The sequence below is a fragment of the Phaethon aethereus genome, assembly GCF_964289735.1.
Source record: "Phaethon aethereus genome assembly, chromosome: 4".
NCBI classification, from domain to species: Eukaryota; Metazoa; Chordata; class Aves; order Phaethontiformes; family Phaethontidae; genus Phaethon; species Phaethon aethereus.
In genome coordinates this window covers 78,440,661-78,468,366 of record NC_138578.1, presented here as the reverse complement: position 1 = coordinate 78,468,366, position 27,706 = coordinate 78,440,661, and the positions used below count along the sequence as shown (strand labels likewise).

General features: G+C 52.3%; 1 protein-coding gene across 1 annotated transcript; it reads right to left on the bottom strand.

Annotated features, from left to right (window-relative positions):
- Window positions 1-10,661: 10,661 nt before the first annotated feature.
- On the bottom strand, window positions 10,662-26,601 carry ATOH8 (atonal bHLH transcription factor 8; the record flags this gene model as incomplete). Its single annotated transcript, XM_081998925.1, has 2 exons — window positions 25,440-26,601; window positions 10,662-11,144 (listed from the first exon to the last, which is right to left on the bottom strand). The coding sequence occupies exons 1-2, from the start codon at window positions 26,391-26,393 to the stop codon at window positions 10,662-10,664; spliced, it is 1,437 nt and encodes a 478-aa protein (XP_081855051.1). The 5' UTR covers window positions 26,394-26,601.
- Between the last annotated feature and the right edge of the window lie 1,105 nt (window positions 26,602-27,706).

The following is a 27,706-nucleotide window of genomic DNA, read 5'->3' as shown; positions in this document are numbered from 1 at the left end:
AACAAACAATATTGCATAACTTAAAGCCCCAGCCACAACCCGATGATGCCGCCCAGCTTGTGACTTACATATTTGCAGCAGATTCCTTATCTATCAACAGGAATTGAAAAGAGAAAAAAAGGTAAATAAAGAGTATCAGCAGTATTGTACTGCTGACTCTCCCTGCAGACCTTGCCTTACTGATAATCATTAACTCGAACCGAGAGCCACTGCCGGACTCGTGAATAAAATACAATGGTGTTTCTCAAATTAAAAATGCTTAGTGAATTTTGGACGCTGCTTGAAGACAGAAATGCCCACAGGGTTTCCTTAGCCCCTGGCTACATGGTGTAGCCTATGTGTCCCGGGGTGGGGACAAGCCCAAGTTCTCCCCATCGCTCTAGCTTAAAACCCAGGTGGGAGAATTGCAGCACGGCCATGTACAAAGCCGGCAGTTCCCCCTTTAGGTCATCTTGCGATGCTGGGTTTTTTTCCCTACTGCCTGCCTTCCTCTTCCCCTTCTCTCAGTGTTTTCTATGGCTGGGCCACATCCGTGAGGTGATGGTTCTCAAAAGCAAATGCACTTTAAACCTAACCCTTTGACATGGGTGCAAACACCCCTGGAGTGTTTCCTGCAGTCCATGAGCTCAGCCCCTCTCCCCGTTATAAGCTAAAAAGCTGGCCTTAATGTATATAACGGAAGACAGGGTTAAAAAGTGTACTTTAATAAAGAAATACAAATGACAATCTAAAAATGTATTTTATTGGGCTGCTAATAATGACCGGCGGCGAGGGCGGAGGGGTGGGCTGTATAACGAGCTCCTGGGAGGTGGCTTGGACACAGCTGTCCCCCGTGCATCCCAGAAATCAGGTAGGAGACATCTCGAGCACCCTGAGCGGGAGCTCACCCACCCTGGCCTGGGCCAGGAGACGTGGCAGCGAGCAGACCATCGCTGCACAGCCTGGCTGCCCCCAGACCCAGACCCTGCTCTGCTGAGCTCCGGTTACCGGCTCCCCAGCTCAGCGTTCATTGCTCAGCTTGGGAAATAAACGGGCGGGCACTGAGGAGTTCAAGTTTTGTATTCGTGTCAGTAAAACAGAGACCGTTCCCCTCCCTGCCCGCCGACGCTCGCCCGCTCCAGCCCCTCGCCCTGCCCAGCGCCTGGCGATGCCCGGCCAGATTCAGCCTGGGCTAAGTCAGACACCCGGGAACCCGATTTACGCTGACGTAGGCAGGATGCGAGTCTGGCCTCGCAAATACTCTTTCCCCTTGAGTGGGAAACAGAATATGTGAATCTCCTTGGTTTGGAAACCCGTTTTTTTTTTTTTTTTTTTGCTTGAACACAGAGCTCTGTCCCCCCATCATTAGCAGCCGTCTTGCAAACGAACTGCATCACCTATAAAGTCTGCTTACTCCAAGCAAATGTTTCTCAATCTTTCCTTTTTTTTTACTTCAATTTGAAGTGAAAGGTACAGTATAGGATTCAAATGCTTTTGCATTACACGGGTTTCCGACCACTTGAAAAACCCCACGGAAAAAACGACTTCACAAACCTGAAATGCCCGCTGAATCGTTTTGCTGCATTTCATTCTGCCTAGCTGAACTTTCTTTTGATTTCCCTTTTTTTTTTCTTTACATGGCACTTAGCTTTTGCTTATTTAATTTTATTTATTCATTAAAAAAAAAAAATTCATAGCTCCTGTTTCAGCTCTCACTTCGTGTCAGTATTTCTACCCTGTGGATGTGTCGCACAGGCAGGAACGTCAGGGAATTGCCCAAAAGGCAAAACTACGGAGTAGCTCAAAGAAAGAAGCAAACCTGAACGCCGAAGCACAATCTGGTGTTGTCCCAGCTCTTGCCCACACTGAACGCTGGCTCCAGGGCTGCAGGCAGAGAAGTGCGGGCAGCAGAAACAAAAGGCGACTCCCAGAAGGATTCAGAAATTCGGATTTGTCGCTGACAGCTGGCCTGCTCGCCACCATCTGAACGGCAGCTCTGACTTTTCTTTGGCTCAAAGATTTAACGTTAAGGCAAAAATAAGACACAGTGTAGAAGCTCCATCAAATCTTTGGCACAACAGCAACAACAACAACAAAAAATTACTGTACACATGATCTGAGAGGGTAACATTTCCCAGTTAAGCAAAGGGAAAAGTGCTAAATAAATTGCACGTACTAAAAGGTGGCTGGCTTAACAACAATAAGAAGCATCCCCGTCCTTTTTTTTTTTCTTTTCCTTGTTTCCTTTCTGTTCCAGAGATTAAGAAAGTTCCTTGGCCAATCGTCATCTCGAAAAGGGGTTTCTGCAAAAAAGCTGCTTGCAGTCTTCATCTGGATCGTGCAACTTTTGCCAAGAACAGATGTAATTCCGGCTGGAAGCTCTTCTGAATCCTCCCTTCCTGGTTATTACTCCTGGAAAGAGAAAGATGCACCATCAGAACAGTAAACACATGGTGCCCCGGCAGCTCCTTGCATGAACGACCGTCGTTAACACACTGGGACGTCCCTGGGGACTGTTGGCCATGGGACCCGCTAAGGGTTGGGCTGGCAGAGCAAAGACCTGTAGGTGTCCCAACGTTGTCAGAGCCCGCCTAGAGCAGAGGGACTGGCAGCGAGGGGACAAGGAAGGTTTAGGCAAGAAATGCAACCAGGTAATTAAGTGCTGGCTCCAGCTCCTGCTGCAAAAAAAATTAGAAAGGATGGCAAATACCTGCTTTTGACAAGACCTGCAGCTTTTTGGGTCTATTTTCAGCTTCAAAAGCCGACCTCAGAATTACAGAGGGAAAGCAAGGGAGTTGGGACAAGCTGGATTTGTGCAGGGTATGGGGTTTATTTCTGTATTTTAGTGATTGCATTTACTTTTCTGCGTGCACGGCTTCTTAGCCTGCAGGTCTGCAACCCGTTCCTTGTGCCTGAGCATCCCCCTGCACGTCACGGCCGCGGCAGATGTACTTGGGTAATTGCATTTGGCTACAGAATATTGCAGCCAGGTCCATCGGAAAATGCACAACTCGAAAGCACAGCAGCTTCAGACAGGGAAAACCTCGTCTAACCCCCTTTAACATTAAAGTAAGCCCCATGAATATCCCACAAACAATTGTTAGCATAGTTCAAAACAGAGTAAAATCCTCGGGGCCTGCTCTTTCATGGGATCACATCTCTGTTGTCCAAAGTGCCTTCATCACGTGGGCTCCTAAATCCCCCTTTAAGTAACTTAGGAATTAGAAACTTGGAAATGAGATCCCATTTACCGAGTCCAACCACCACTTCTTGCTTTTTGCCAGTGGATTTAAGAGCCCTTCAGGGTGCAGTACGACCTCTGAAAGTCCTTTGGACACGGTCATCAATTCCCTGGACAGATCAGCCGTCTTTCTGACAGTCTTAAAATGGTCAAACTCCTTAAAGCTTGGCCTGAAAAACATTTTTTTCCTCAATCCATTTTGCTTCTGTACTGCCTCTCTTTTTCCGTTACTGGATATTGTAACATTAAGGTATAAACTATTACTAAGATACTGATGTTTTGGGGTTTTTTAAAATTAATTTAATTTACTTAATTTATTTTACTGCTATCATTAGGGCAGCTGCTTGTGAGATCAACCGTCACTACTCAGCATCCACGCCAGGCTAAGAGGCGAGGGGACCCAAAATCCACCTTGCCACCCGCTCCTGCGAAGCGCAGACCCTGGGAAGCACGAGATTGCCCCAGGACTACCAGGACTTCCCTCGATAAGAGTATTTCGCCGAGAGGGCCCCGGTCATTCTCCATGCAGGAAATGCTGGTCTCTGCTGGACCCTGGGCTGCTGGAGTTGGGGTCAGCACATCTGGACACAGTGGAGGAGAGGTTTGTCCGTGCAGCTGTGCTGGAGGAGAGGATGGAGCCGTAGGCTGGCTGCATCCCAGCGCATCCCAGCAATGACAAAGTCCCCAGATAAACGTCACTCCGTCGGTCCCAGCCCACGCCGGTTGCTCCCCTACACAAGCAATAACGAACTCTTCACATCTGGCACACACCAAATCTGAAAACGGAGCTCGTTGTTGCAATTATTACCGATAAAGAGGTGACTCTGCTGGCTGTAAGACACTCCCTAGTGCTGCTCGGAGCAGGAGAAAACTATTGCCCTAATTCAAGGCCTTAACTGGCATTTGGGATTTTGAATAAATGAGATTTAGGTGGGAGAATGACAAACAGCCCTGTGTATCTCATCTCAAACGTTTCTGTTGGGAACCCCCTAAAATTATTTGCCAACAATAAAGAATACATATTAATAACCAGTAATAGAAAAGTCAGTTGTTTAATTTATCCCACATGGAAAAAAAAATGTAAAAGAAGAAAGAGGAGAGAAGCAGTGACCACTCTCATTAATATTAAAAGACAGTAGAAGACAAATCCCCCCTGTTCCTGTCTGGAACAGCAGTCTTAGCAAGCAAAACCTTTTCCACTGCAGGAATGAATTACCCAGCAATAGCAGCCTCATGCCCTAAGCCAAAGCCATCGAGTCACAGGGCCCCCGGTCCCCTCCCGTGCGCCTCTGGTGCTCTTTAAAGCGCTGAAGGAATAGGACTCGAGATTGCAGTTAGCACCTCCCGGGTTCGTTCAGAGAGACCCCACCCTTTAGCTCAGGGTGCTCGATGCTGATGAAAAGCATTGGTGGGTTTTGGGAAGTGGGATGGTTTTAAGAGGAGCCTCAGCAGCAGGTCTCTGCTTTGTCTTTGCAATTGGGGAAGATCAGCCGTGGGAGGGCAAGAGGGAATACGTACAAACCAGCCAAGGGCAGGTAAGGGCCGTACCTTCAAGGAGAAGAAAATGGAAAGAGGAACGGAGAGATCCCTCTGCAACACAGTGGAGGATCTCAGCAGAGCTCGTTGGCACCTCCTGTTTGGTCCCTGGTGCTGCCCGACGCTGGCCATGGGTTATGTTAGCTGGGAAAAGGTTCCTTTCTTCCCCCCTCCACCTTTTTCCACTCCAACCAGGGGCTCAGAAGACAGATTTATTAACCAGCGTCTGCTTTAAACTAATAATATCAGAACTCCCATGGCTCTTGATTTTGACAACTGGCCCAATGACCTTGGTGAGTCTGCAGCATCCCGGCGCATTTCAATCTCTATAAATCAAAGCACTTCTGGAATTGAGTCAGCCTTTGTTCCAGGGCTTCTCCTGTCTCTTCTACTCACAGTTTCCTTTTGCTGTAGTTACCCGATATCTGTGGGGCGGATCTTACCCTATTCTTGGTAATACCCTTGCTACAAAGGGTAGCCTACGCTGGGACCCTGCTCCCACCGTGGGATCGAATCCTCAGCCCCAGCCCTTGTGTGCTGCGATGCGGCTGCTCCAACACCCCTTAAAGGAAAGTGAATGTTGGGTGCTGTCGTGCAAGACATCCCACATCACATCCCTTTCGCAAGGAAAAGCTTTCGGCCCTGCTCTTTGGGGTACTGATGCTCAGCCCCTCAACGGGGCAACGCAGGGTGTCCAGCACCCTCGGGGACACACGTAGCTGCTGCTGCCTCCCTGACTGGCATTGGGTGAACTTGCTCATGAACTTCTCATGAGCCCCTAGCCCCACACCTCTACCCCATTTGCAATTGCTGTTTTGGGTTGCAGGGACATACCAAACGCAAGCGATAAGCACGGGAATCTGCTACGGCGCTTACGCAGCCTCGCTACCCCCTCGCCGCCTTATTTTTAAGCAGCTCTGTTCCCCGGGTACGCAATCCTTCAGCCAGCATGGGGCAGGGGTAACTCGTGGCCAGGACCCCCCACCCCGGGGATGCTGCCGTCCCGCTGTCCCATGGCTCGGAGCGGGTCGCTGCTCTCCTGTGGTCCCGTTCCTCCCCGGGGCCCGTGGAGCCGGCGGCCGTGGGGAAGCAGACTGGCTGGCTGCCCGCTCTTGCCTGCAAGTCCTAGCAGGGAAATGAAGCTATTTTTAAAGAGGAACCTCTGCTAAGTCAAACTGCAGGGAAAGGGAGGTCGAACCTCATTATCAGACCCCCCCTCCCCACGCAGGACGGGAAGCCGTGGGGAAGAAATGCCATGCAGATCATCAAGATTTTTACTGTGCTGGCTCCGAATGCGTTATAATAATCAATATCAGATGATCAATATGAGCAAGCCCCGGCAGCCAGGATCATCCGCGCAAACCAGGGGGTGGGAGCTGTGGCTTTATCTCGGGGCTCTGTCTAAATAAATCACGAGTCATGATGCAGTGTTATAGAAAAAATATGCTCCGAGCGCACGGTCTCAGTGCCATACAAATCAAGGCTGCCACTACCATTTCTCTTTCATAATACAAAACCTTAATTTGTTCACTCCTGCAAGTAAATACACCCACAGAATGCCCTCCTTTGAATTTTTCAATGGGAATAAGTGTTACCTACAGCGGGAGCTCTGCTTTTAGCAAAGTAGGAGTGAGGCGGCATCAAGGCATGGCAGAACACCACAATAACTATTTTATATAATGCAATAATTACATACACAATGTGAGCCATTTTAGTGCAGCAGACTGCAACAAATAGAGTGGCTTTTCATCCTATATATGCTTCTGTATCATTTAATTATTTGGGAATATATATATATAGAGAGAGAGGGGGGGCATTTTTAATTCTTTGCGTCTGTGTGCATCCACACACACAGGCACAAAACCAAGAAACTAAATTCCAGCCGAAAACTTTTATTGAGCTCCAACTGCTCGCCTGTTATTCATAACCCAGTTTCCTCTCTCACAAAGAGACCTTTTGCATGGTTTGGGGTTTTTTTTTTTTTTTTTAATGTGTGTGTGTGTGCGCGCATTTTTTTTTTTTCCTCCTTCTGCCTCGCTAACAGCTGCTCGCAGTGTTGTATCCTGAGTGATGATGAGGTTCTGAAAGTGTTTTTTTGGAACAGATGGCCAGGAGAGAGCCGGGGAATGTGCCAGCAGCGAGCTGGGGAATGCGCCAAGTCCTGCAGTGACTGAGTACTCCGGGTTCCAGCTCGCGTGCCTTTCCCCTGCCCTCTGCCCCAAGTGGCGCCAGCAGGACTTCCCAACTCGCGCTCCGAACATCTGGAGTCTGCGACTGCCAGAAGAGCCGGGACGGGGGGAGGATGAAGCAAAAAAAAGAAAAAAAAGAAAAAAAAAAAGAAAAAAAAAATCCCTCACCCATCCCTCCCTGGTCCGGCTCAGCTCCCGTGGCCGCGGCGATGCTGCTGCCTAGCACGAGCGCCGACCAGAAGCGAGGAAGGGAGAGGAAGGAAAAGAAAATGACCCTTGCGATGGGAGCTTGGGGTTGGGTGTTTTTGCCAGCGCTTGGGGTTTGGGTTCTGCAGGTATCGGTTAGCGGTCAGGTCCTGCTCGGTGGAGACCGAGGGCTGCGGTTGTGCTGCCCGGCGGGAGGAAAGGTCTGCCCCGCAGCCCTGATCCTGCGGGGCTCGGGGTGTGGGGGGCTGCACTGCACAGCTCTGCACCCACAAAAACACCCGTCTCCAGGGACAGCACCCTGCCGCGCACCCCGCTATCGCTAGAACCCCACCCTGACCTGTAAGGCTGCCTTCCTGCGGGGCACGGAGTTTGGCCCGGGGGGGAGAAGCTGTAAAAAGGGACTGTGCAAAGAGCAGGCTGGACCCGAAACCCTGCAAACCCGTGTGAGGCTTTCAGACGACCTCTGGCCGCTCAGGATCACGTCCCGTGCAGAAACGGGGTACACCAGGAAAGAGGAAACTTGGGCTCCCCTTTCTGATTCGCCTCCTCTCGCCCAGCACTGCCGGGGGATGCTCCCGGCTGGAGCCAAGGGCAGATCCCCCCCTTTTCCCAGGTATCAGCGTGGCCCCAGCAGGATTCGGGGCTCTGCTGAGGGTGTCGCAACCCGAATCTCTGAGGCGGTGTGACTCTTGCGTGCATGGTGAAGGGCAAGGGTTAGTCCAGATCACTTGGATAACCAAGCAAAAGGCAGCTTTAAAAAATTAAGACTATCATCAGAATTTGCCAACCCCCATGCAGCTTTTTTTTTCTAAAGGAAAAGGCATCTGAAGCCCTTCAATTACCCCCTCGGCCGCTTATAAATGAGATCTCCCATCACCAAACACCCTCAGTCAAGTCTCAATTGCAATGACTAAAATCACCGTATAACTGCAGTCAGGACTGGAAAGGGGATTTTTTTTTTCCTAGTCAAGTTTGAAAGGCTAAAGCCAACTTTTCTAATTAACTCAATGGATTGGAAAAGGGGAAAAAACCCACCCTGCTAAATTTCCTATTGCAACAGCGAAGTCTGAGCAACAACCTAACGTTAGGGACAGCAGATAATTCACCCTCAAAAACAAAGCAAAAGGCGACGCACAATCCAGCAAATGCAACATCTGGAGCCTCCGCCTGCCAAAACAAACTCCAACCGGCTACTTTTTTTGTGTGAAAAGCTCACGGTGCCATAGCACATTGCAAGCAGAGAGCTGAGAGAGCAAGCGATAGAGGCAGAGACACACTAAAATGGAGATGACAGGAGATAAGGGTGCTGTGGACCCAACGGTACAGCTCGAGGAGTGGAGGTCTGTGTTCAGGCTTGCTGTGATTTTTTTTTTTTTTTTAAAGAGAGAACAAAAAAGGAAACCCAAAAACAACAACAACAAAAATATAACAACCACCCCAAAGTCAATAATTCAGAGGAACTGCTCAGCGAGCAGTGGTTTCGGAGACCTGATTAAAAACACACACAGCTTAGAAAAACGTGCCGATTTCAAAATTAATGAGGGTGCGGTGATTTTGGGCCAAGCCATTGTGTCCTTATCCAGCCGCCCGCGCGAGACCCCCCAGGAGAGACATCCTTCACCACCTGACATCCAGAGCTCCGCTCTTCCCTGCACAGCAACCCCGGATCTACAATTTCCCTCTGACGACGGCATTTCCCTCCCTCGTGCTCACGATGGCATCGATTTGCTGGGCTCGAGGAGAAAGGGAGATACCAAGATGAGTCCTCCCAACCCTGGCTTCGCATCCCCACTTCTATCTACTGGGAATTACTGGGGTTACTCAGCGGTACCTATTAGTTTTGGCGTCATTATCAGCTGAACGTGCTCTTGTGATCACCTGAGCAAATATTGCTTGAAATAAAATGATACCTGCCAGCCAGGGGGATCCACGGCTCTTGGGCTGCCCTAAACTTGCAGAAATGCATTTGCAAGACAATTCCCAGAAAGAAAAACAAGGCAGAGCAGGGACTGGGACCCTGCCTTGGGTACAAAGCCTGGCTTTCTTTTTTTTTGGGGGGCGGAGGGGCCTTTGGAGAAGCGTGAGAGTGGGTGTCCTTTGAAAATATAGAGAAAAGGCAGATTTTCTCCCAGTGATGCTGTTTCTGCAGATCGGTGTTGGCCTGTTGGGAGGCGGGATGTGCCGATGCCCCGCGAGAGTTTCATTGTTCACGCACTCTCGATGGGCTCTGGGCTTTTCTCTGTGCATCCGCTCCAGAGCGAACTTTAGAGAACAAATGCCATAAATGGAAGGCTTTTAATTCTTTATTTTTTTAACTACGGGTGGGCCCAGCCCTAACCTTCAGATGTGAACACCCTGGGATTTGGAGCCATTTGAAATCTGGCTCCGTGTTTTCTGTCTTTAAGCTTGCGTTGGTTTTCATGAGCCACGACAATGGGTCTCAGCCCATCGGGCACCCAAAGCCTGAACACCAAAAGGATGGTCATCCTCTTCCTTCTCCTTGATCTCGACTTGGGGAGGGGACACAAGACCCAAGAAGCAATCTGCTGAAGCCCCCAGAAGGATGCTCATCTCCTTCTGCTCCCCCATCTTGACTTGGGGAGGGGACCCAAGACCCAACTCTCACCTCACCCTAGGGTTGGTGGCATCACATCGGTGTCCCTGGGACACCACCGCCTGCCGCACTACAGACCCCACAACGAACCCCCAATTTTGTCCCATGCCCATGAGCCCCTCCTGCACCTCCCGGTTTCTACGGGGGCTGTCGGCCGCGGGTGGGCACCGCCGCGGCTCTGCCTGACACTGCTGGTCCGGGGGCATAAATACTGCCCGTGACAGCGAGAGGAAGCGACAGGGAGTGTGCTATTGTGTTTATTTATAAACTGAATTTCTGCAGGGTGATTTGTCGGGCTAAAAGGAGGAAAACCAAGGAAACCTGCCCGAATCAGAGGCAGATCTTAACAACACTGGGGAAGGAGCCCGCTCCCCGGCTTAGCTGCCCATTCATCCATTAAAATCCCGCTGATTTATTATCCCGCCTGACAAGCGAGCCCAGAAAGCAGGGGGAAGTTCAATTCAAGTTTACAAAACTCTTTTTGTCATAAAAGCCCGAACAAAGACATCAATCACTCCTTTAATTCACCCATGTCACTCTCCGAGAGGAAAACTGGCAGAACGCTCTGCTTCCTCCTCTCGCCGCTTGACGATGATTTCACCTAATTGGTTCAGTGTTAAGTAACTTAAAGGAATGCAAGGCGTAATTAGATTTAACGTTGTTTCCTCAAGATACCCACACGTCCTTCAGGTCATACATCTTCCTAATGTGTTTATACATACAATGTCTCCATTAGCTACTTTTTTTTTGTTGTCGGGTGATTTTTCTCGGAGATAAGTGTTAGATTAAACAAAACAGAAAACACAGGCGGGCGACTGTGTTTTATGGGCTCCAAAAGGCAACTCGAGGTTGGTTTGGTTTAACAAATAACAGCCCCAAGATGACTCTAATAGGATCATGCTTGTGTTAAAACACACGATGGGCGACTAACGAGAGGAAGAGCTCGGCGCGGAGTACGGGGAGGAGAGAAAAGCTTTTGATTAGAGAGGAATGTGGTTATTACAAGATCAGACGGATGGAGGAGAAAAAGCGAGAGAGAAAGGCAAGGGATAAAAAAAATCAGGGAACTTTTAAGAGGTTGAGAAAGGAAGGAAACTGCTTTGGATTTTTTCTTTTTTTTCCTTTTTCTTCCCCTTTTGTAACTTTTACCGTTATTTGGGGGGTGGGGGGGGAGGCTGTAACATACCTTCCTTTTTTTAGATCTTCCTTCTGCTTGTAAGGTCCTAGTGCACTGCTCCACGCATTCAGAGAAGCTCATGTTACTGTGGTCAGCGCTGTAATCCAGGTCTGCTAGTCTGGCCAGGGAAAGGATATAGTTACAGGCTATTCTCAAGATGGCCAGTTTGGACAACTTTTGACCATAAGAATAGCAGGGAACCTAGAAAGGGTAACAGGGAAAAAAAAAAAAAATTAAAAATTAGGCCAGATAAACAAAATATCTTGCTTGAAGCATGACAAAACAACTGTAGGTTATTTTCTTAGCAGTTTTTAATAGAAATAGGAACCCTAACGATAAAAGGCCATATGGTCCCAACAGGTTTTTAAGAAGAACTCCCCCACTGATCTCCATGGGGATGAAAGTAGCATGAAGCCTCTTGATTTCAGCGGGGCAGTTCTGCTTAAAACGCGAGGGCAGGATACGGCCTGGGACGTCTGCCTGCCGTTCAGTTCACCCCTCGGGGGCCCTGTTCTTCTCGGAAACCTGCAACCCCCATGCCACCCAGTTCCTCGTCTTGAGCAACTACACCCCCGCAAGTGGTTCCAATGCTATCACAGGTCTTGCAGAATAAGGCAATAAGGAGGGTATGAGCAAATATATCACAACCTGGTGTTTTTGCCCTCAAACGGCATCGATCATGACTTCCAGCCCATGCGAAAACACGATGCTGTTGTAGGAGCAGGGCCCGGAGGCAGTAATTCCTACCTGCTGAAACACCCCATCGCGGTACCACACCTCCCAGAAGAGACCAAACCAGAGCCTGGTTCAGGGACCTGGCCACCCCTTACGCAATTTATTTCTTTACCCTTGAAGACTTCTAGTGTAATGTGAAACATTCAAACAATTCAAACTAACCAGTATGTGTCTAAGTGAACAGCATACGTTTCCTGCTGCAGAAGGTTTGAAGTGTTTTTCGATCGCGATCCAGCAAAACACTACATATACGCTCAATTTTAGGCACACAACTTCGACATGTCCAGCTTGAAGAGAAATATTCTTACAAATTCAATAGGCTTAGGGCCCCTGTTTGCTGGTTTGCAAAATTGGTAAAGGTCATTCAGCCTTTAATGCACAAGAGTCTATCGCCTACGGGAAACTGGAGCTGGGCTTATTTATCTGAAATCCATCCTAGACACTCAGGTTGTCTGACTGCCTGTCAATCTAAGTTTTCATACTACATCAATCCCTGGAATGCCTCAATGTCCCTCTACCATCTGCCTCCATACCAGCCTCCATCCTCCTCATCCCTCTAGGGTGTCACACTCTCCTCAGGGTTGGGGATTTTTTAATGCTTCTTGCCACGCTCATGCCTCAGCTTCTCTTTTCTCCACAGAGACACAAAGCCAGGCTCATCCCTGGAGTGATGTCCCTGACTTTACAGAAGGTAAGATGAGTTCACCACCTCCACAAACCCCACGGTGGCCATACGCAGATGCTAAGGGAGGAGCAGAACAGCTCAGGCGTATATAGGATTTCCCCAAGTATCCTGCCAGGCTTCAACGAGCATCAGCTCCATGACCTCAGCCAGATGTGCCTTCCCTGTATTTAGCAACCCATGATAAGATCTTCTTTGACTGTGAATTTTGTCTAGTAAGCTGAACCTCTGTCAATTTTGAGCACCCACAACATCCTTTTGCAAAGTTTTCTCCCCAGTCTATATAACACTGCCCTTCTTTCGCTTGTTCTGAACTTGGCCCCTACTTTCTTCACTTGAGGTCCCCCAGTTCCTGTGCTAAAAGAGAGGACAACAGCGTTTTATTCGTCTCCTCTCTGACACACATTTTTAGTCCTGCATCATCTCTTCAGCCTCTTTCCCGGAAGAAAAAGATCAAACCTCCTTAGCAGAGAGTTGTGTGGAAGCCATCCCATACCTTTGATGACCCTTGCTGCTCTTCCCTGAACCCTTCCTAGTCCTTTTGGAGCTGACAGGATCAGAACAACACCTGGTATTCATGTTGTGGGTGCTCTGTATATTCATCTAAGAGATGCTTATGTTCTCTGTTTTGTTTAATATTCCTTTTCTCATAACTCCTGAACTGATTTGTGACCACCTCCAGTCACTGACCCGAGACTTCCATTGAACCATCTACAGAAACCCTGAGGTCTCTCTTCTCAGAGGTAACGGTCAGCTCAGGGTCTATCATTTCATCTGTGGAATCTGGTATGGTTTTTCCCATACGCATCACTTCCCTTCACACTGTACTTATTTAATCTGCCACATTATTGCCTAGTCACTCAAAGTCATAAGGTGCTGCTGTAATTCTTCTTATCTTTGCTACCTTTAGCAAATGTCCGTATCTTTTGCTGGAGTATTGCCAGCAAAGCTCCTGTCGCACTGCTCACCCACCTTTCCAGGTCATTTATAAACACACTCAGCAGCACAGCTCACAAAGCCACAACTTCAGGTGGTGGGACCTTTGAGGTCTCCAACCCAACTCCCTGCTCGAAGCAGAGCTAAGCTCAGAGTCAGACGCTGGTTTGTCCACTCGTGACATTCCTCCCCACAGGAACTGGCCCTTTTTCCCTACCCACCGTCCCCTGCCTGTCCACCCATCACTAATCCACACTCCTGCCCAAACTGCTCAGTTTCTTCAAACACTCCTAGGGAGGAGCTCTGCCATAATACTTACGGAAATCCAAACCAACTACAACCAGTTGGATCACCCTTACCAATGAGCATGTGGATTTTAATGCTGTTGACCCGATGTGCTATTTGGCTTGTATGATACAGCTGAGGTGCCCAGCAGTATCCAACCTCTCCAGAAGCAAGCCAATAAGCTTCAAAGGGCCTTTTTTTATATACACCATCTGCTACCGATACCCCTGAGGAAGCAAAGGATCATAGAATAGTTTGGGTTGGAAGGGACCTTTAAAGGTCATCTAATCCACCCCCTCCCCCTGCAATGAGCAGGGACATCGCAGGGAATCTATTTATTCTCTGGGAATACCCAGTGTCACTGCTGCAGCCACCTCAGGAGCAGAAACTTCTCCACTGGTAATACCAACCCAAAAGGGACAGAGCCACTTCCACAGCCCTCCTGCTGGAAACAGCACTATGTGTCCCACGGGATTTGAGATACACCCTGTACAACCCTCTTTGCAAAGCTGGCAGTCAAGGAAAAGGCAAGGCTAAGCATTGCCTCCATCGCTCCAGGGTGAATCAGAGGGGTAGCTGGAAATGGCTGGAGTGTGGTGGCATAAAGGGCCTCTTTTTGCCCGTCAAAATCTCTCTCTAAATCCTTGCCTTCGCTTCTTTGCCAGGATTATGCACCCCCCAGCTGCGCTTGCCCTCAGACCATAATACCTGGCCCCCAGATGCAATAAGCTGAGAGTTATTTTGAAAGCAAGAGCTTTGAGAGCAGAAACACCCAAGTCTCTTTCGATGCTGGTGTAACAAGAACAGTGGAGAATCCCAGATCAAACAGCAGCGTGAAAGACCAAAGCAAGATGGAAACTAAAATGGAAGGATTCAGTGAAATGTGGGAATAATTTCAGAATTAGAGCAAGAAGGAAGTTAAATCGAGTGGAAGGAAAATAGACCACAAAATCCTTGAGGCTGATGCACAGACGCTGTCCAGTTACAACACAAGAAGGCAGGCTAATGTCTTTTTTCCTCATCTGTTTTGCTCTCTTTCTTTTGTGTTTTGTTTTTATAAAAAAGAAACAAAATAAAAACCAAACTGTTTTGTAGGACATGTTTGCTACAAATTCCAAGAAAGATCTCAGTGCTAACACAGTTGACAAACCCCTCGACTGGGATTACACAACACTTTTCCCACATGCTGCGGCAAAGTCCAAACCGGAGCTGCCCCGTACATCCACGGGAAGACGTTCACCTTGAGCAGCTCAGATACCACTGTGATGGGTGCGGGGCACCAGCATTTAGGAGATAAGAGTTTTTGCCATGGTAACAGTGTTAGAATAACTATTTTGTAGGAACCCTCCCCGTCTTGGCTCAGCTCCTGCCATTTTAATGTTTCCTTTTGAATTAAACATGGGAAATTGAGAGAGGAATGAGCCACTTAGTTCAGATCCAGATCCAAAGCTTCCCCAAGCAGTGGGGCAGGGGAGGGAGAAGAAAGTGAACTTTGGTTTTATCCTTCCTTAACATAAAGCCAGCAGGGAAGAGGGAACAGATTTGCACATGCTGGAGTGAAGGGTGTCAATGGCACACCTGGGTACCAAGAAATCTTCAAAATCCAACCCAAAACAGAGCGAGCATCTTAGAAATGGGAAAAATGCCCGGTGCCAGTGTGGCCACACAGATGTAACCCTCCCAGCCCCCATGGGGTCTGCGCTACACAGGTTTTCGGCAGGAGGTAATGCGAGCAAGCATCCATCATGGTGAGCACCAAGCTCTTTCCTCTGTCACCTTCTTTGCTCATCACGCCAGAGCCAAACAAGACGTCAGTGTTTTGTGGGAGAGCTGCGAAGACGGGAGTTGAGCAGGTCCGTTCAGAGCCAGAGGGAACCAGGGGAGAGCTCAAGTTCCCGTGCAGCTAATGAAAATATTTCCCTTATCTGACCTCACTGATTTCTGCCAAGCGGCAGCGCAGCTCACCATCTTGCCTGCAATATTTGCAATGATTAAAAGGAATTAGGAAGGAACTGCAACTGAAATTTCACACCGATCCAAAGGAATGCAGCTGTCTGCTAGAAAGGAAAGGATACTGGCACCACCCTCAGCTTTGGGAGATCAGCACGGCAGTGGGCTGGGACCAGCGGGAACCAGAGCTTCAGCCAGAAGATATTTGCTGGTTGTGTCTGCGAAAGGCTCTGCACAGTCTCATGGATCTTATCAGTGATCCCCAGGCTGGCAGGAGCTGAAGCAACGCAAGATGAATGCTCTTGAGCCATATTCCTGTGCAGAAGAGCCCTTCTTTGGCAGGAAGACAGGACGGGATGTGACCTAACAGGTCTTTTCCATCCTTGACGTCTACAATTCAGAGGCAGCGCCCTTGGAAGACCGAAGATGCTCCCTTTGAAGTCCGTGGGCCGGAGCAGTGCTCGGCCCACAGCCAGCTCTCTGGAGGAAGGCCGGGCTCCGCTGCTGCTCCCCGGAGGGTCACTGTCATCCACCAAAGACATGGTCTTGGAGTTGATTCTCACCCAGGGCACAGGAAGGGAGTCTGCGGGATGTGGTCGGGGAACAACTAGAGAAAAAGATGGGTGAGAGGGTACAATAACCACCCTTGCCGTATGAGGGTGCAGGGTGTGTTCACCATGATAGGTCTGTGGGGAACAACCACGAGCATCCCATGGACTTTAGGAACATTAAGCCAGTTCACACCATTGAGCTTCTGGCCGGGTAGCTCTGTCCTTACCCATAGGATACAATTTCTATAAATACCTGTACAGATAACACCTGTAAAGACGAGTCCACTCTGCTTTTACACTGCATGAAAACGCTGGAAGACAGAAGGGCATTGGGCCTCCAGATCTCTCTCTTACCGTGCTAGAAATGGGACTTGGCAGCACAGACTTGCACAGATCCCCTCCGCATGAAGGTCACACAGGGCAGAATTGGGCCCCCACTGCCACCCCTGGGTACACGAGGTGCCAGAGAAACATCCGTGTTTGTGATGCAGCATAAGCTAAGCCCTCCTGCCAGCTAGTTCCTCCACAACGTGCCGTAATAAGCTGCTGAATTTACCTGCCTGCTAATTCAACTGGTTTGTTTTTATGCTGGGAGTTAAAACACACCAGGGCCCTCCCCGGAAAAGCATTTGGCTGCTTCTGCCCTGCGTCCGAGCACACAGCGCAACTGCACTGTCTCATTGTTTGCGCTGTGCCTCCTGCCAAAAATAATATAAATGTTATATTTATGTTCATATAAATGTCCACTGCTTAATAGCGCTGGCCTTCAGATACCCCCTTCCACCCCGGGGCGAGTCAGACGTTTCCCGGCGTCAAGGCATCTTGGGGGAAAGGCGGCGGGTTGGGGCAGCAGGACTGCTGGTGCTCCTTGCTTGTCGGGCCTGAGCACAGGGGAAACCTCTCTCCCTGACCATCCCGAAGTATCCCCGGGGCTGGTGTCTGCAGAGCTACTGGGAAGAAGAGGAGGAGGAGAGAAGTTATGGGTGCCCCATCACTGGAAGCATTCAAGGTCAGGTTGGATGGGGCAACCTGATCTAGTGAAAGATGCCCCTGCCCGTAGTGGGGGGTTGGACCAGATGATCTTTAATGGTCCCTTCCAACCCAAATCATTCTGTGATTCTATGAGTAACAGCCTTAACAAGCTGAAGGCCTTGTCCAGAAGACTATTGCCTGTTTTCAAGATGTGTTACGCTGTGGAGCGTGTTTGGGAAGGGTTTGAAGCCAGCCTTTTTCTTTCCACCCAGTTCCAGGGCAGAGGTGAACACATATGGGTCCTCCTACTTCTTGGGGGACCTGTTGTTTGATGGGCTACATGGTGTGTTCAGATTCAGCAGCAAGGGACTTCCCTACCTTGCTCTTGACAGCTACATGCCCCAAGTCCTCCAAACGTCCCAAGTGGGATGATGATGGTGTATACAGCTGTATGATGGAAAAGCCTGCAAGCACTGCTGGGACGCCCTTTCACAGTCCTGCCAGGCCCTTCAGTGCAGTTGGTTATCAGCGGGTGGATCTGGCGATTGCAGTAACGGCACCACAGAAGCGGACAACTTCCGTGGAGTGCCTGAACAGAGGAGCCAAGAGAGCAACTTGCAGCTACCAGACAGGCAGATTTGCTGCTTGCAGCAGAGCCTGCTGCATGGCTCTGGTCTCTAAATACCTGTCCTCCTGCCCACGGCACAGCAGCAGCCAGCTGCTACCAATGGCTCCTCCATGCCACCGGTGCTCACTACACTGAACCGGACCTCTGGGGCAGCACGGCACAGGTTTGAACCCAGCAAGGCCAGATCCTGCTTTGTGAATAAATGGCACGGTTCTCGGGGAGTGCTTTTGGAAAAGGGCTCCATAGGATCATAGAATAGTTTGGGTTGGAAGGGACCTTTCAAGGCCATCTAGTCCACCCCCCCTGCAGTGAGCAGGGACATCTTCAACTAGATCAGGTTGCTCAGAGCCCCGTCCAGCCTGACCTGGGATGTTTCCAGGGATGGGGCATCCACCACCTCTCTGGGCAACCTGGGACAGGGTTTCACCACCCTCACTGGGAAACATTTCTTCCTTCTCTCCAGTCTAAATCCACCCCCTTTTCGTTTAAAACCGCTACTCCTGTCCTATCACCACAGGCCCTGCTGAAAAGTCTGTCCCCATCTTTCTTACAGGCCCCCTTTAAGCCCTGGCAGCTGCAGTAAGGTCTCCCCGGAGCCTTCTCTGCTCCAGGCTGAGCCCCCCCAGCTCTCCCAGCCTGTCCTCCCAGCAGAGCTGTTCCAGCCCTCGGAGCATTGCTGGGGCCTCCTCCAGCCCTGCTCCAGCAGGTCGATGTCTCTCCTGTGCTGAGGGCTTCAGAGCTGGACGCAGCACTGCAGGGGGGTCTCCCCAGAGCGGGGCAGAGGGGCAGAACCCCTTCCCTTGACCACCTGTGGGCATCACGGTGCCAGACGCTCCGCAGAGCTCTGTTCCGGTCAGCGATGGGCAGCTATTTCATACCGTGGGTGTGGGAGGCTTTTGTTTCTCTGCCACCAGACTGCAGCAGTGGGGAACGGGCAGCCCCGTGCTAGCAAAGCAAGCACAGCAGCTTGAAAGAAAACCTCATCCCTGCCTCGCCACAGGCAGCGAAGCATCCGGCCAGGGACCAAACCTAGCTTAAAGATGCCAACAAGAACAAAAGCAGCATCACTCAGGCGGGAGCGCTAGTCCCGACCGAGGCGCCTTCGCCTCTTGGGTGGGTCCACGCTGTTAAATAACCCAGCTCCCGGTTCCCTCCCAGCTCCTGGCTCCCCCATTGCTCACATTGCAGAAACATGAGTTCACTCCTTGGAGTGAATGAATTGGCTTCCTCCAAACAACAAAACCTAGGTGTGGTGCTGGGTGAGTTCACCCTGGGGATCTCTTCCAAGCGGCAGTCTGGTTAATGCTGCCCCAGGCCTGGCTCTGCTCCATTTTGGACAGTCCTCCTGCACTATCCCCGGACGTTTTGCACCCTCAAAGCCTCCTGCGCATCCCCAGGGCATGCAACACATACTCTCAGTATCATGCACGAAGAGTATCACATTGTTGGGCTGTTCTTGCCTTACTGCAGGCTCTTTGACCCACCTCCCAAAATAACTGCTACACAGAGGGGCTACTGGGGTATCACAGGAGAAATCCCAGGGCTGTCGGGCACAGAAAATCTCCTCTAGAAGGGGCTACCCTCAAAGCACTACAGTGGGGAAACACTTTTTTGGGTGACATTTTAGTAGTGGTGATCTCCATCCCTGAGGTCCAGTGGGTCCAATTCACCTGGGGAACAGGAGAACAAGCTCCACTGGAGCTAATGGCATTACACCAGCCCCAGCTTGGCCTTGGTGATTCTTTAGTCACCGTCCACTGCTGGACACCACAGTGTTTTCCACTCCCTGGCTATCGCTGCTTAGACCCGGGAGCTGCCCCGAGCCCGCGGCCGGCTGCAAGGAGCACAACCCTCCCGCAACACCTGCGTGGCTCTGCTCGCATCCCCGCATCCCTGCTCGGCACGGGGGACGGTGCAGACTGGGACCGGGGTGGGATAGATCACTTTGTGAACACACATGGCATGCACCGAAAGAGAAGCAGGTTGGGAACAAAGAGCCCGGGGGCTGACTCTTTCCTCTGATTTCAGCAGGAGCCATAAGAAAACACAAAGGTTAACTCGGGGTGGCTGCAGCAGGCAGAGCAAATACCTCCCGACAGGAGCGGGAGTTGTAGCAGAGGATAAAATCAGTTAGACAGCAGCCAAGGGAGCAAACAAGCCCTGTTCTTGGTGACACAGTCATTGTTTTCAGGATTTTTGTCCTTTTGTCTGGTTTCTCCCTTATTTTCTCTCCCCTTGCGTTGCTTCAGGCCAGTATTTTGTCATCTTCTTTAGCTGTTAAACCACAGTGCTGCCCAGCTCTGCCTCAACCGGGCTCTAAATAACCGTAAGCGTCACTCCGGACTGGCTGAAACCACCGAGATGTTCCGGTTAACGCTGGGCTGTTCGATGACAACATGACGCCCAGCAGCATCTCTCCAACTGTCACCGTGGAGCGGGGCCAGTCCCTCCTGCCCGGCTGTCACCCCCAGGGAGCTCAACGGGCGGTTTGTCTTCAGGAGCTGGGTTTTAAGGCATCTTAGGTTTTCCTGCTGGTGGGATCATGGGGGGATGAATCACTGGGAATAGGGCTGCGAGATGTCAGCAGGTGATGGAGGAAAGCTCTCAGCCTCCCCACCACGCAGTAAGGACACGCCAGCGACACTGGTCACATACGGTGTCCCGCCTGCAGAGGTGACAAACCACAGCCGCCTTTGGGATGACACGCAGAGAGGGCGAGCACGTAATGACGCATCCCCAGAATAGTCTCTGCCTCCACCAGCTTGTGGCTAAGGCGCTGCTCGAGCCGCAGGTCGTGCCTGGCTTGTCCCTTCAAACCCCTGCAGACAGCTTGCCCCCATGCCACCCCGCAGCAACGCAACCTCCTCCCATGGCCTTGAGGCTGCCGCCCCGGACGTCCCACCACGCTCCCAATGGGAGCGAGCAGGGTCTTTTCTGCACTGATTTAACAACAAGCCACAGTAGCCACGTGCATGCCGGCAGAAAAAAGTGAAAGGATGCTAGCGGGGGGAAAAAACCTCCACTCCAGCAGCTAAAAAGTCCTATAAAACCCTAAAATATCTCCAGAACCCACACGAGTGTGGAGAGCGAGGCTGTCAGCTGCTAAGGCAGAGACCGCCCTGGTAATGCAGTGGTGAAAAGATTTAGAAAAACGCCAATAGACTTCAAGGGAAAAATAAATGTCTGTGGACACATTTGCTCCCGGCGCAGACTCGAGCTCGCTGTGGCGCTTTCTTGAGGAGGAGCTGGACAGCAGTGCTCCAGAGAGAAACCAGATGTGCAAGCCTAGGCAGGCTCCAGATCAGGAAGGCTGCTGTGGTTGTCTCCGTCCATGGAGGGAGAGTTTGCTGCCACCTTAGGGTCTGTCAGCACAGCTGAGAAGCTCGATCACAACTCCTGCGAGTGCAATATACTGGTGGGAGCTGGTTTGCCTGGGTGCCCACTGCAGCCTAACGGTGGAGAGCACTATCCCCTCCTGGCCAAGGCCTCCAGCAGCAAACTTGGTGGCTAAGTCCATGCTGTAATAAACATTAAGGTGGTTCAGTGTCACACTTGGGATGTACTGGAGTAAAAGACTTTTGCTGCCAAAAGGAATCCGCAGACAAAAAAAAGTGCCAGCGATGCTGGCAAGCGTGGCCTGGCCTGGAGAGCAGTTGCTCTGAAGATGTGCAGTGGTGGTGTTGCATCTTCTCTCCTCCAAACGGTTGCACTGCTTCATGAACTAGAACATCCACTAGCACAAGGGCACTTCAGATGGAGGAGGAGATGACCTTGGGTTCTTGCGAACTCAGTGCTGCGTCTCTGCCTGCATCACAGTTGTTTGCGTTCACTGACCACCCACAACGGTAGGAAGAGGCAGAGAAAAAGGATGGAAGTGGCAACCCATCATGTCACTTACGGGATGACACACAAAGAGGGTGAGCACATAATGATACATCCCCAGAATAGTCTCAGCCTCCTGGAGCAGCTGGGACAGCGCAAGAACCCACTGACCAGCATCTGCCAGGGCATCCGAGGGCAGGAGACCAGTGCTCTGGGTAGGAGCTGCCCAGCCATGGGAACAGGAGGGACACCCTGAAAGGCAGCAGCAGAGGGAGAGCGAAGTATAGCAGAAGTATCCCCACCATCTCAAAGTGCAGGTGAGTGTTTCCCATGGGGAACTCCACTGTTAGACTCAGTACGCCGTCAGTGTGAGGATCACCTGGACAAACGATGCTTGGGGAACTGAGGTGGGGAAAATCTCTTCCAGACTGAGTAGCTGAAGATCACAAGTGCCAAGACCAGGGGGAAGGAGCTGTATCTCAGGAGCATCTGCTCTTCAGTCCCACTTCAGTGTTATGGCCCTATGGTGAAGGCATCAGTTTGATACAGAGGGAAAGAGATCCTCATTCCTGGTGGCCGTGACACCATGAGGCAAGCACAACGGCAATGACGCGTCTCTCCCAACAGCAGGCAGCTTCCCAGAGCCGGCAGCTGTCTACCTCCCACGTCTGAGGGGGCCCTGGCTTCAGAGGCAAGCCAGCGACAGCTAAGTGCTCGGGGACACGGCTGGATTAGTCTCTCCTTGTGTGAAACGACTGTGGTCGGCTCTTTCTCCACCAAGAACCAGGGAAAAAAACAACCCACCCCTTCCTGCCATCTGGAGAGCTAGCCGACACAAGCCGAAACACGTGTGCCATATGTACACAGCTGCGGAGCGCAGGGACGTCGCTGTCAGCCCATCTGCCCGGCATGCTGCGTGCCAGTTGCTTGCCCTCGGGTGGGCTGCTGAGATGGGGAGGGTGTCCTGCAGAGAGGCATGGCTTCCCCTTCCTCCTCCTCCCCGGGCACGGACGGGCTCCCTATGGCGTGGCTGTGGTGGACGCGATCCTGCAAGCATTGGGGTTTCATCTCGTGCATGCCAGTGAGAATGGCTATCTCCAGCCCCACGTGCCCAAACAGGGTGGGGAAGGGAATGACACCTGCGTGGGTGCTGGGTGCCAGTGGCTGAGCAGGGCTCCCGCTTCCAGCAGCTCCGCATCCAGCGCCCGACCCCTTCCCAAAGCAGTGCGGGGCCGGCGCCGGCCGCGTGCAAGCACGGCACTCTGCCGCACTCTGCGCCCGCCCGTCTGCGGGGAGGTATCGGTTTCAGTGCCTCAGGAAAAGCCTCCCAGCTGCTTAAGAGCCTGATACGTGATGACAAGGAGGGGACAGAGGACTAACCGAGGAACAAGAAGTAAACCCAGCTCTGTGGCTGACGGCACACAGGGATTGCTCCCGCACGGGGCTGAAGGCCCTTTGCGTGCTCGGGGATGTGAAAGACGGCACTTACCCAAGGCGAGCGAAGGCCTCCCTGCCGCGTCTACCTCTGCCAACGCATCTCTCTGTACTCCTGCTTCCCGGCCCCGCTGACCAAGACGTCACGGAAAGCAACGTCCTCTCTTCTGATCCGAACTGCTCCTCAAAAACCTCTCCACCGGCACCGGTGTGAATGATTTGAGTGACAAGCCAGCGCCGCGAGTATGTGCAATGAAGCTGACTGTCACCTGATGTCACGTACGGCACCAAGCATGCCGCTGGCAGCCCAACAAGAAATGAATCCAAATGTCATCCAATGATGGTCAGGACAGCCAGCCCACCCCTCAGCAAATTGCTAGGAAAACCTCGCAGCAAACATTTCCCGGAGAATGATTTCTTTCTCTCTGCAGAGCGAATACAGCTCTGCCAGTATGTTCCCGTGCCGACCCTAGAGACCAGCTTTCATGGGAAGGGAGGACAGCAACTTGTTCTCCAGGCTCTTTGGGCTCCCAGCTGAGTCCAGGGCTGAAATGATTTATGGAGACAGGGCCAAGGCCAGGAATCTGAGGCTTTCAAGAGTTGCCCATTTCCCAAAAGAGTGCGGCTTTAATTTGTTGCTTGCCTGACTTCTGCTTGAGGCTCAGCCTAGAACAAGATTGCCAGTGATTTGGGAAATCAGTGCTACTTCCCCTTGCGGTTTTGGTGGTGTAGATGTCTGTCCACGGAGAATTAGACTGACACTTCCAAGCGCGTTACACACAGTCGCCAAACAACTGAGATATGGAAGCAGCTTATAGAAACAAAATATATCAAGTCTGGAGTTTGCATTTACAAGGGGTGGCCTCTCGGCACCGAGGGGACAGCATCCGGCACACACTGGATTACCAAGATTATAGCAGAAGCTGTCAAATCCCACCACCACGCGGTGATTAAACATGCTCTAGTTTAGACACTCATCAGCGATTCTCTCCTGACACACAGCCCCAGACTCAGCCTGCGCTTTCTACCGAGGTCAGGGCTGGAAGTCTGTTTGCAGAAGTGGATGACAGAGGAGGATTAACTCTTGGGGTGCAGGTACCCAATGCACAGCAGTCATTGAGGAAGGCTGCAGGCATCACGCAGGAGATGGGAACAAGCAGAGCTCCTCTAAGCAGGAAACAGGATGGAGTCCTAAAGTGAGCACACTTGGGGAATGGCTTGGATGAGTAATGTCTGAAAGATGGTAGCCAAAATCCTGGCTGTGTGAGCCTCCCTGCAAGCAGAGCGTGCCGCTCCCACCAGGCTGGCGGGACCATCCTGGAAGAGACGAAGCTCAGCATCTCTCACGGTCAGACTTGTCTGCAGCTCCCATAGCCCTCCAAGTCCTGCGCATCTCCTCCTTCCTACACACCTGGGATTGTCCTGTCAGCATTTACTGGAAAGGCAGAAAAGCCGGGACAGCTGGGCTTGCACAGCGTGACAGCACGTCTTCGTCTATCGGTGAGCGGTTACAGGGTGCCCGCATACAAGGAGAAGTATAGGGTCAAGTATAGGGGCCAGGGCACTGATCCATCCTCGTGGGGAAGATACAAGAACCTTGTGGCTTCTCTGGATCTCTCCTCACCTTCCACATGTTGGGGAGGTGATGGAGGGATTTTGTCCAAGACTTCATTTACCTTTCAGAAGCTGCACCCTACCAGTGAGAACACATCTATTATTCTTCACGGACATGAGGTTTCTCAAGACCTCTCAACAAGAAAGCCCGACACCATACACACTTCAAGCACGCACTACAGTAAAAATCATGGGAAGCTGGCTGGCAGGGGAGCACAACTTAACTGGGCTACCCCTGGCAGACATGGGGCACACAGAAAGTTTCAGAGGTGGCTGCAGGAACCCCAAGGACCCTGAGGGGTCAGGCACCCTGCATGAAAACAAACGGGAGCCTGTTGCCGCCCAAATTCCTGGTGATCCCTTTGGGGCTGCCCACCTCAGCAGGAAGGCTAGCAAGTACACGTGCTCTTGGTACAGGAGCATCACCCCAGCTCGCAGCTTGGCCAAGCGCCTCTCTCCACCCTCTGTTTTCACTCGGGAGCCTTTTCTCGGGTTTGTTTCTTTTTCCCCCCCCTCCGCACCATTCTCACTCTCCGGGGTGAAACTCCAACAGTTTCTAACTGCAAGCAAATTAAAAGCCCTTATTTATTTATCTGGAGTGTTAGCATAGTTGTAGGGTTGGTACTTCCAGGCATTTTGAACCGACTTCCCCTTCTGTCAGGCGTTCCTCCCGGCTCCCGCCGTCAGCCGCCGCGGCCTCGGGCGCTCGGCAGCGCGGGCGCTCCCCCCGGGCCCCGCGCACCCATCGGCAGCCCTCGGGCGTCCCCGATAGAGAGAGCAGTGCGGGCTGCGTGCGTGGGCGCGTGTGCGTGGGAAGGACTTCGCAAAGCCGTGCCCCCCCCCCCCGCAGCCCGCCCGCGGGGACGCGCTGCCGCGGCGGCAGGTACCTGCTTCCGCAGCGCCTCGAAGGCGGCGCTGATGGTGTGGACGCGGGTTCTCTCCCGGGCGTTGGCCAACAGCCGCCGCGTCTGCTGCAGGGCTTTGATCTCCGGCGAGACGCCGGACGCCTCGCCCGGCCGCGGGCGCGGGGAGGCGGCGGGCGGCGGCGGGCGGGCGGCGGGGGGCGGCGGCGCGGCGGGGAAGGCGCTGGCGGCGGCGCCGAGCGCGGCGCTGCGCGGCTCCCAGGCGGGCGGCGGGGCGGCGGGGGGCGGCGGCGGGGGGGGAGCGCGGAGCCCCGGCCGCCTGCCGCTCAGCACTTTCAGCTCCACGCGGAAACTTTTGCAGCCGTGCTTGCGCCGCAGCCGCCGCAGCCCCCCGAGCTCGGCGGCGCAGAGGCGCGGCCAGGGCTCGCCCTCCGCCAGCGGCGCGCTCCGCATGGCGCGGGGCGCTGCGCGGGTGCGCTCAGCAGCGGCCGCTCCGCCGCTCCGCTCCCGTCGCCGCTGCTGCTGCTGCCGCCGCCGCCCCGCTGCCGCCGCCGCCCATCTGCGCCCGCTCGGCCGCGGCGGGCAGCGGAGCCCCGGCGGGCTGGCTCCCTCCGTCCGTCCGTGCGTGCGTGCGTCCGCCCGCCCGCCCGCGGCTCCCCGCAGCCTGCCTCCCACCGCCGGCAGCCGGCCCGCCGCGCAGATGAGCGGCTTTAAAGAAACAGGAAGGCTGGCTTTTTTTTTTTTTTCTTCCCAAAACAGCTGTGCTGCCAATCTCCTTTGTTCATCCCCCCCACCCCCCCTTCCCTTCCCTCCCACCCCACTCCCACTTTCTTCTTTAACCTCGCTCTTCCATGCGATGGAAGAGAAATCCTGCCCCCCGGAGACTCGCCGCGACCCACCGTGTGCGCTCCCCTCACCCCCCTCTCTTGCCTCCCCAGGGAAATCCGTGGTTTGCTTTGGTTTCCAGCCCTCCTTCATCCCGCTTTTCCCCTCTTATCACTCGCTTCCCTCATCAAGCTCCTCATCTGCGAGGTGGGGGGTGCTTGACTTCATGTTGCCTTCCTAAATGTGCACGGAGGGCACTCCGGCAGGATGGGGAGCCGGTGGAGCGGGGGACGCTCCGACACCTCGCAGATGTCCCGACACCTCGCAGATGTCCCTCCCGTCGCCGCTTCGCCTTTCACGGCTCCCTGCAGCCTTCGGTTGCTGCTTTGCTACCGACTTCGGATCCTCTTGGAAGAATTCTTCCACAGCAAAGCGCTGCCCTGTTTTTCACAGGGGTAACAAGGGAGCCCGGACACGGGGGGGTAATTGCCACCAGCCGTGGGCTGGCTCCCTGAAACCCCTTAACTCCCCTTAACCCCAGCCACCCGAGGGGAGCAGCCCCAGGGCAGCAGAGCCAGGGGGTCTCGGCAGAGCAGGCAGGCAGGGTGGGAGGGAGGGCTGGAGAGGTGCAGGGACTTGCCTAAAGTCACAGTCAGAGCTGTGGCACAGCTGTGAATAAACTGCATTTCACAGGGTTGTAGGAAAATTCAGGACAGAGGGGACCTCAGGAGGTCATCTTTAAAAGTACTTCTGTTACTTAGGCACCTGGCTTCTGTTTTTAAGTAACCTAAATCCTGCCTTAGATGGCCCTGCTTATTGCAGGGGCCTGGACCAGATGACCTTTGAAGGTCCCTTCCAACACAAACTATGTTCATATTCTATTCTATGATTCTGTGACAAACCCTTCAGACATTAAGTTGCATTGAGAATCAATGGGATGTAAGCTGTGAGATGCTTCAATTCACGGCAGAGAAAGTGATGTTAGTTCCTAACCCTCCTCCTCCCATGGCATGTCACCTAGCAGCCATCAGCACCACATGGGGCTAGCAGAGGGAACTTCTATTGACCTAGTTGAGGTCCACGAAGGAAGACAAGCTCTGCCTGGTGGCTAATGTCCTCTGCTTTGTGCTAATGTGGCCAGGCTGCCCCAGAGCAGACATAGCAAGAGTTTCTTCAGGTGGAGAAACTAGAGGTGCTGGAGATAGTACTAGAGAAGACACTCTGAGTCCCGGTTCAGCATCATATCTATAACAGCCATGCTGCCTCCTCCATTAAATCCTCTTCCCCAGATGTCACTGCAGTTTGATTTTCTTTTGCAGAAGGACTTTGTCAGTTGAACTCAGAAGTGCCTGACTTCCCAATGTGGGTAGCATCACCCCCACCCCGCCTTGTGATGGTGCTGGCAAACTGCTCTGGTCTCTTCAGCTAGAGCCCGTGAATTATTGCTGCTAATGCCAGGGCATGCC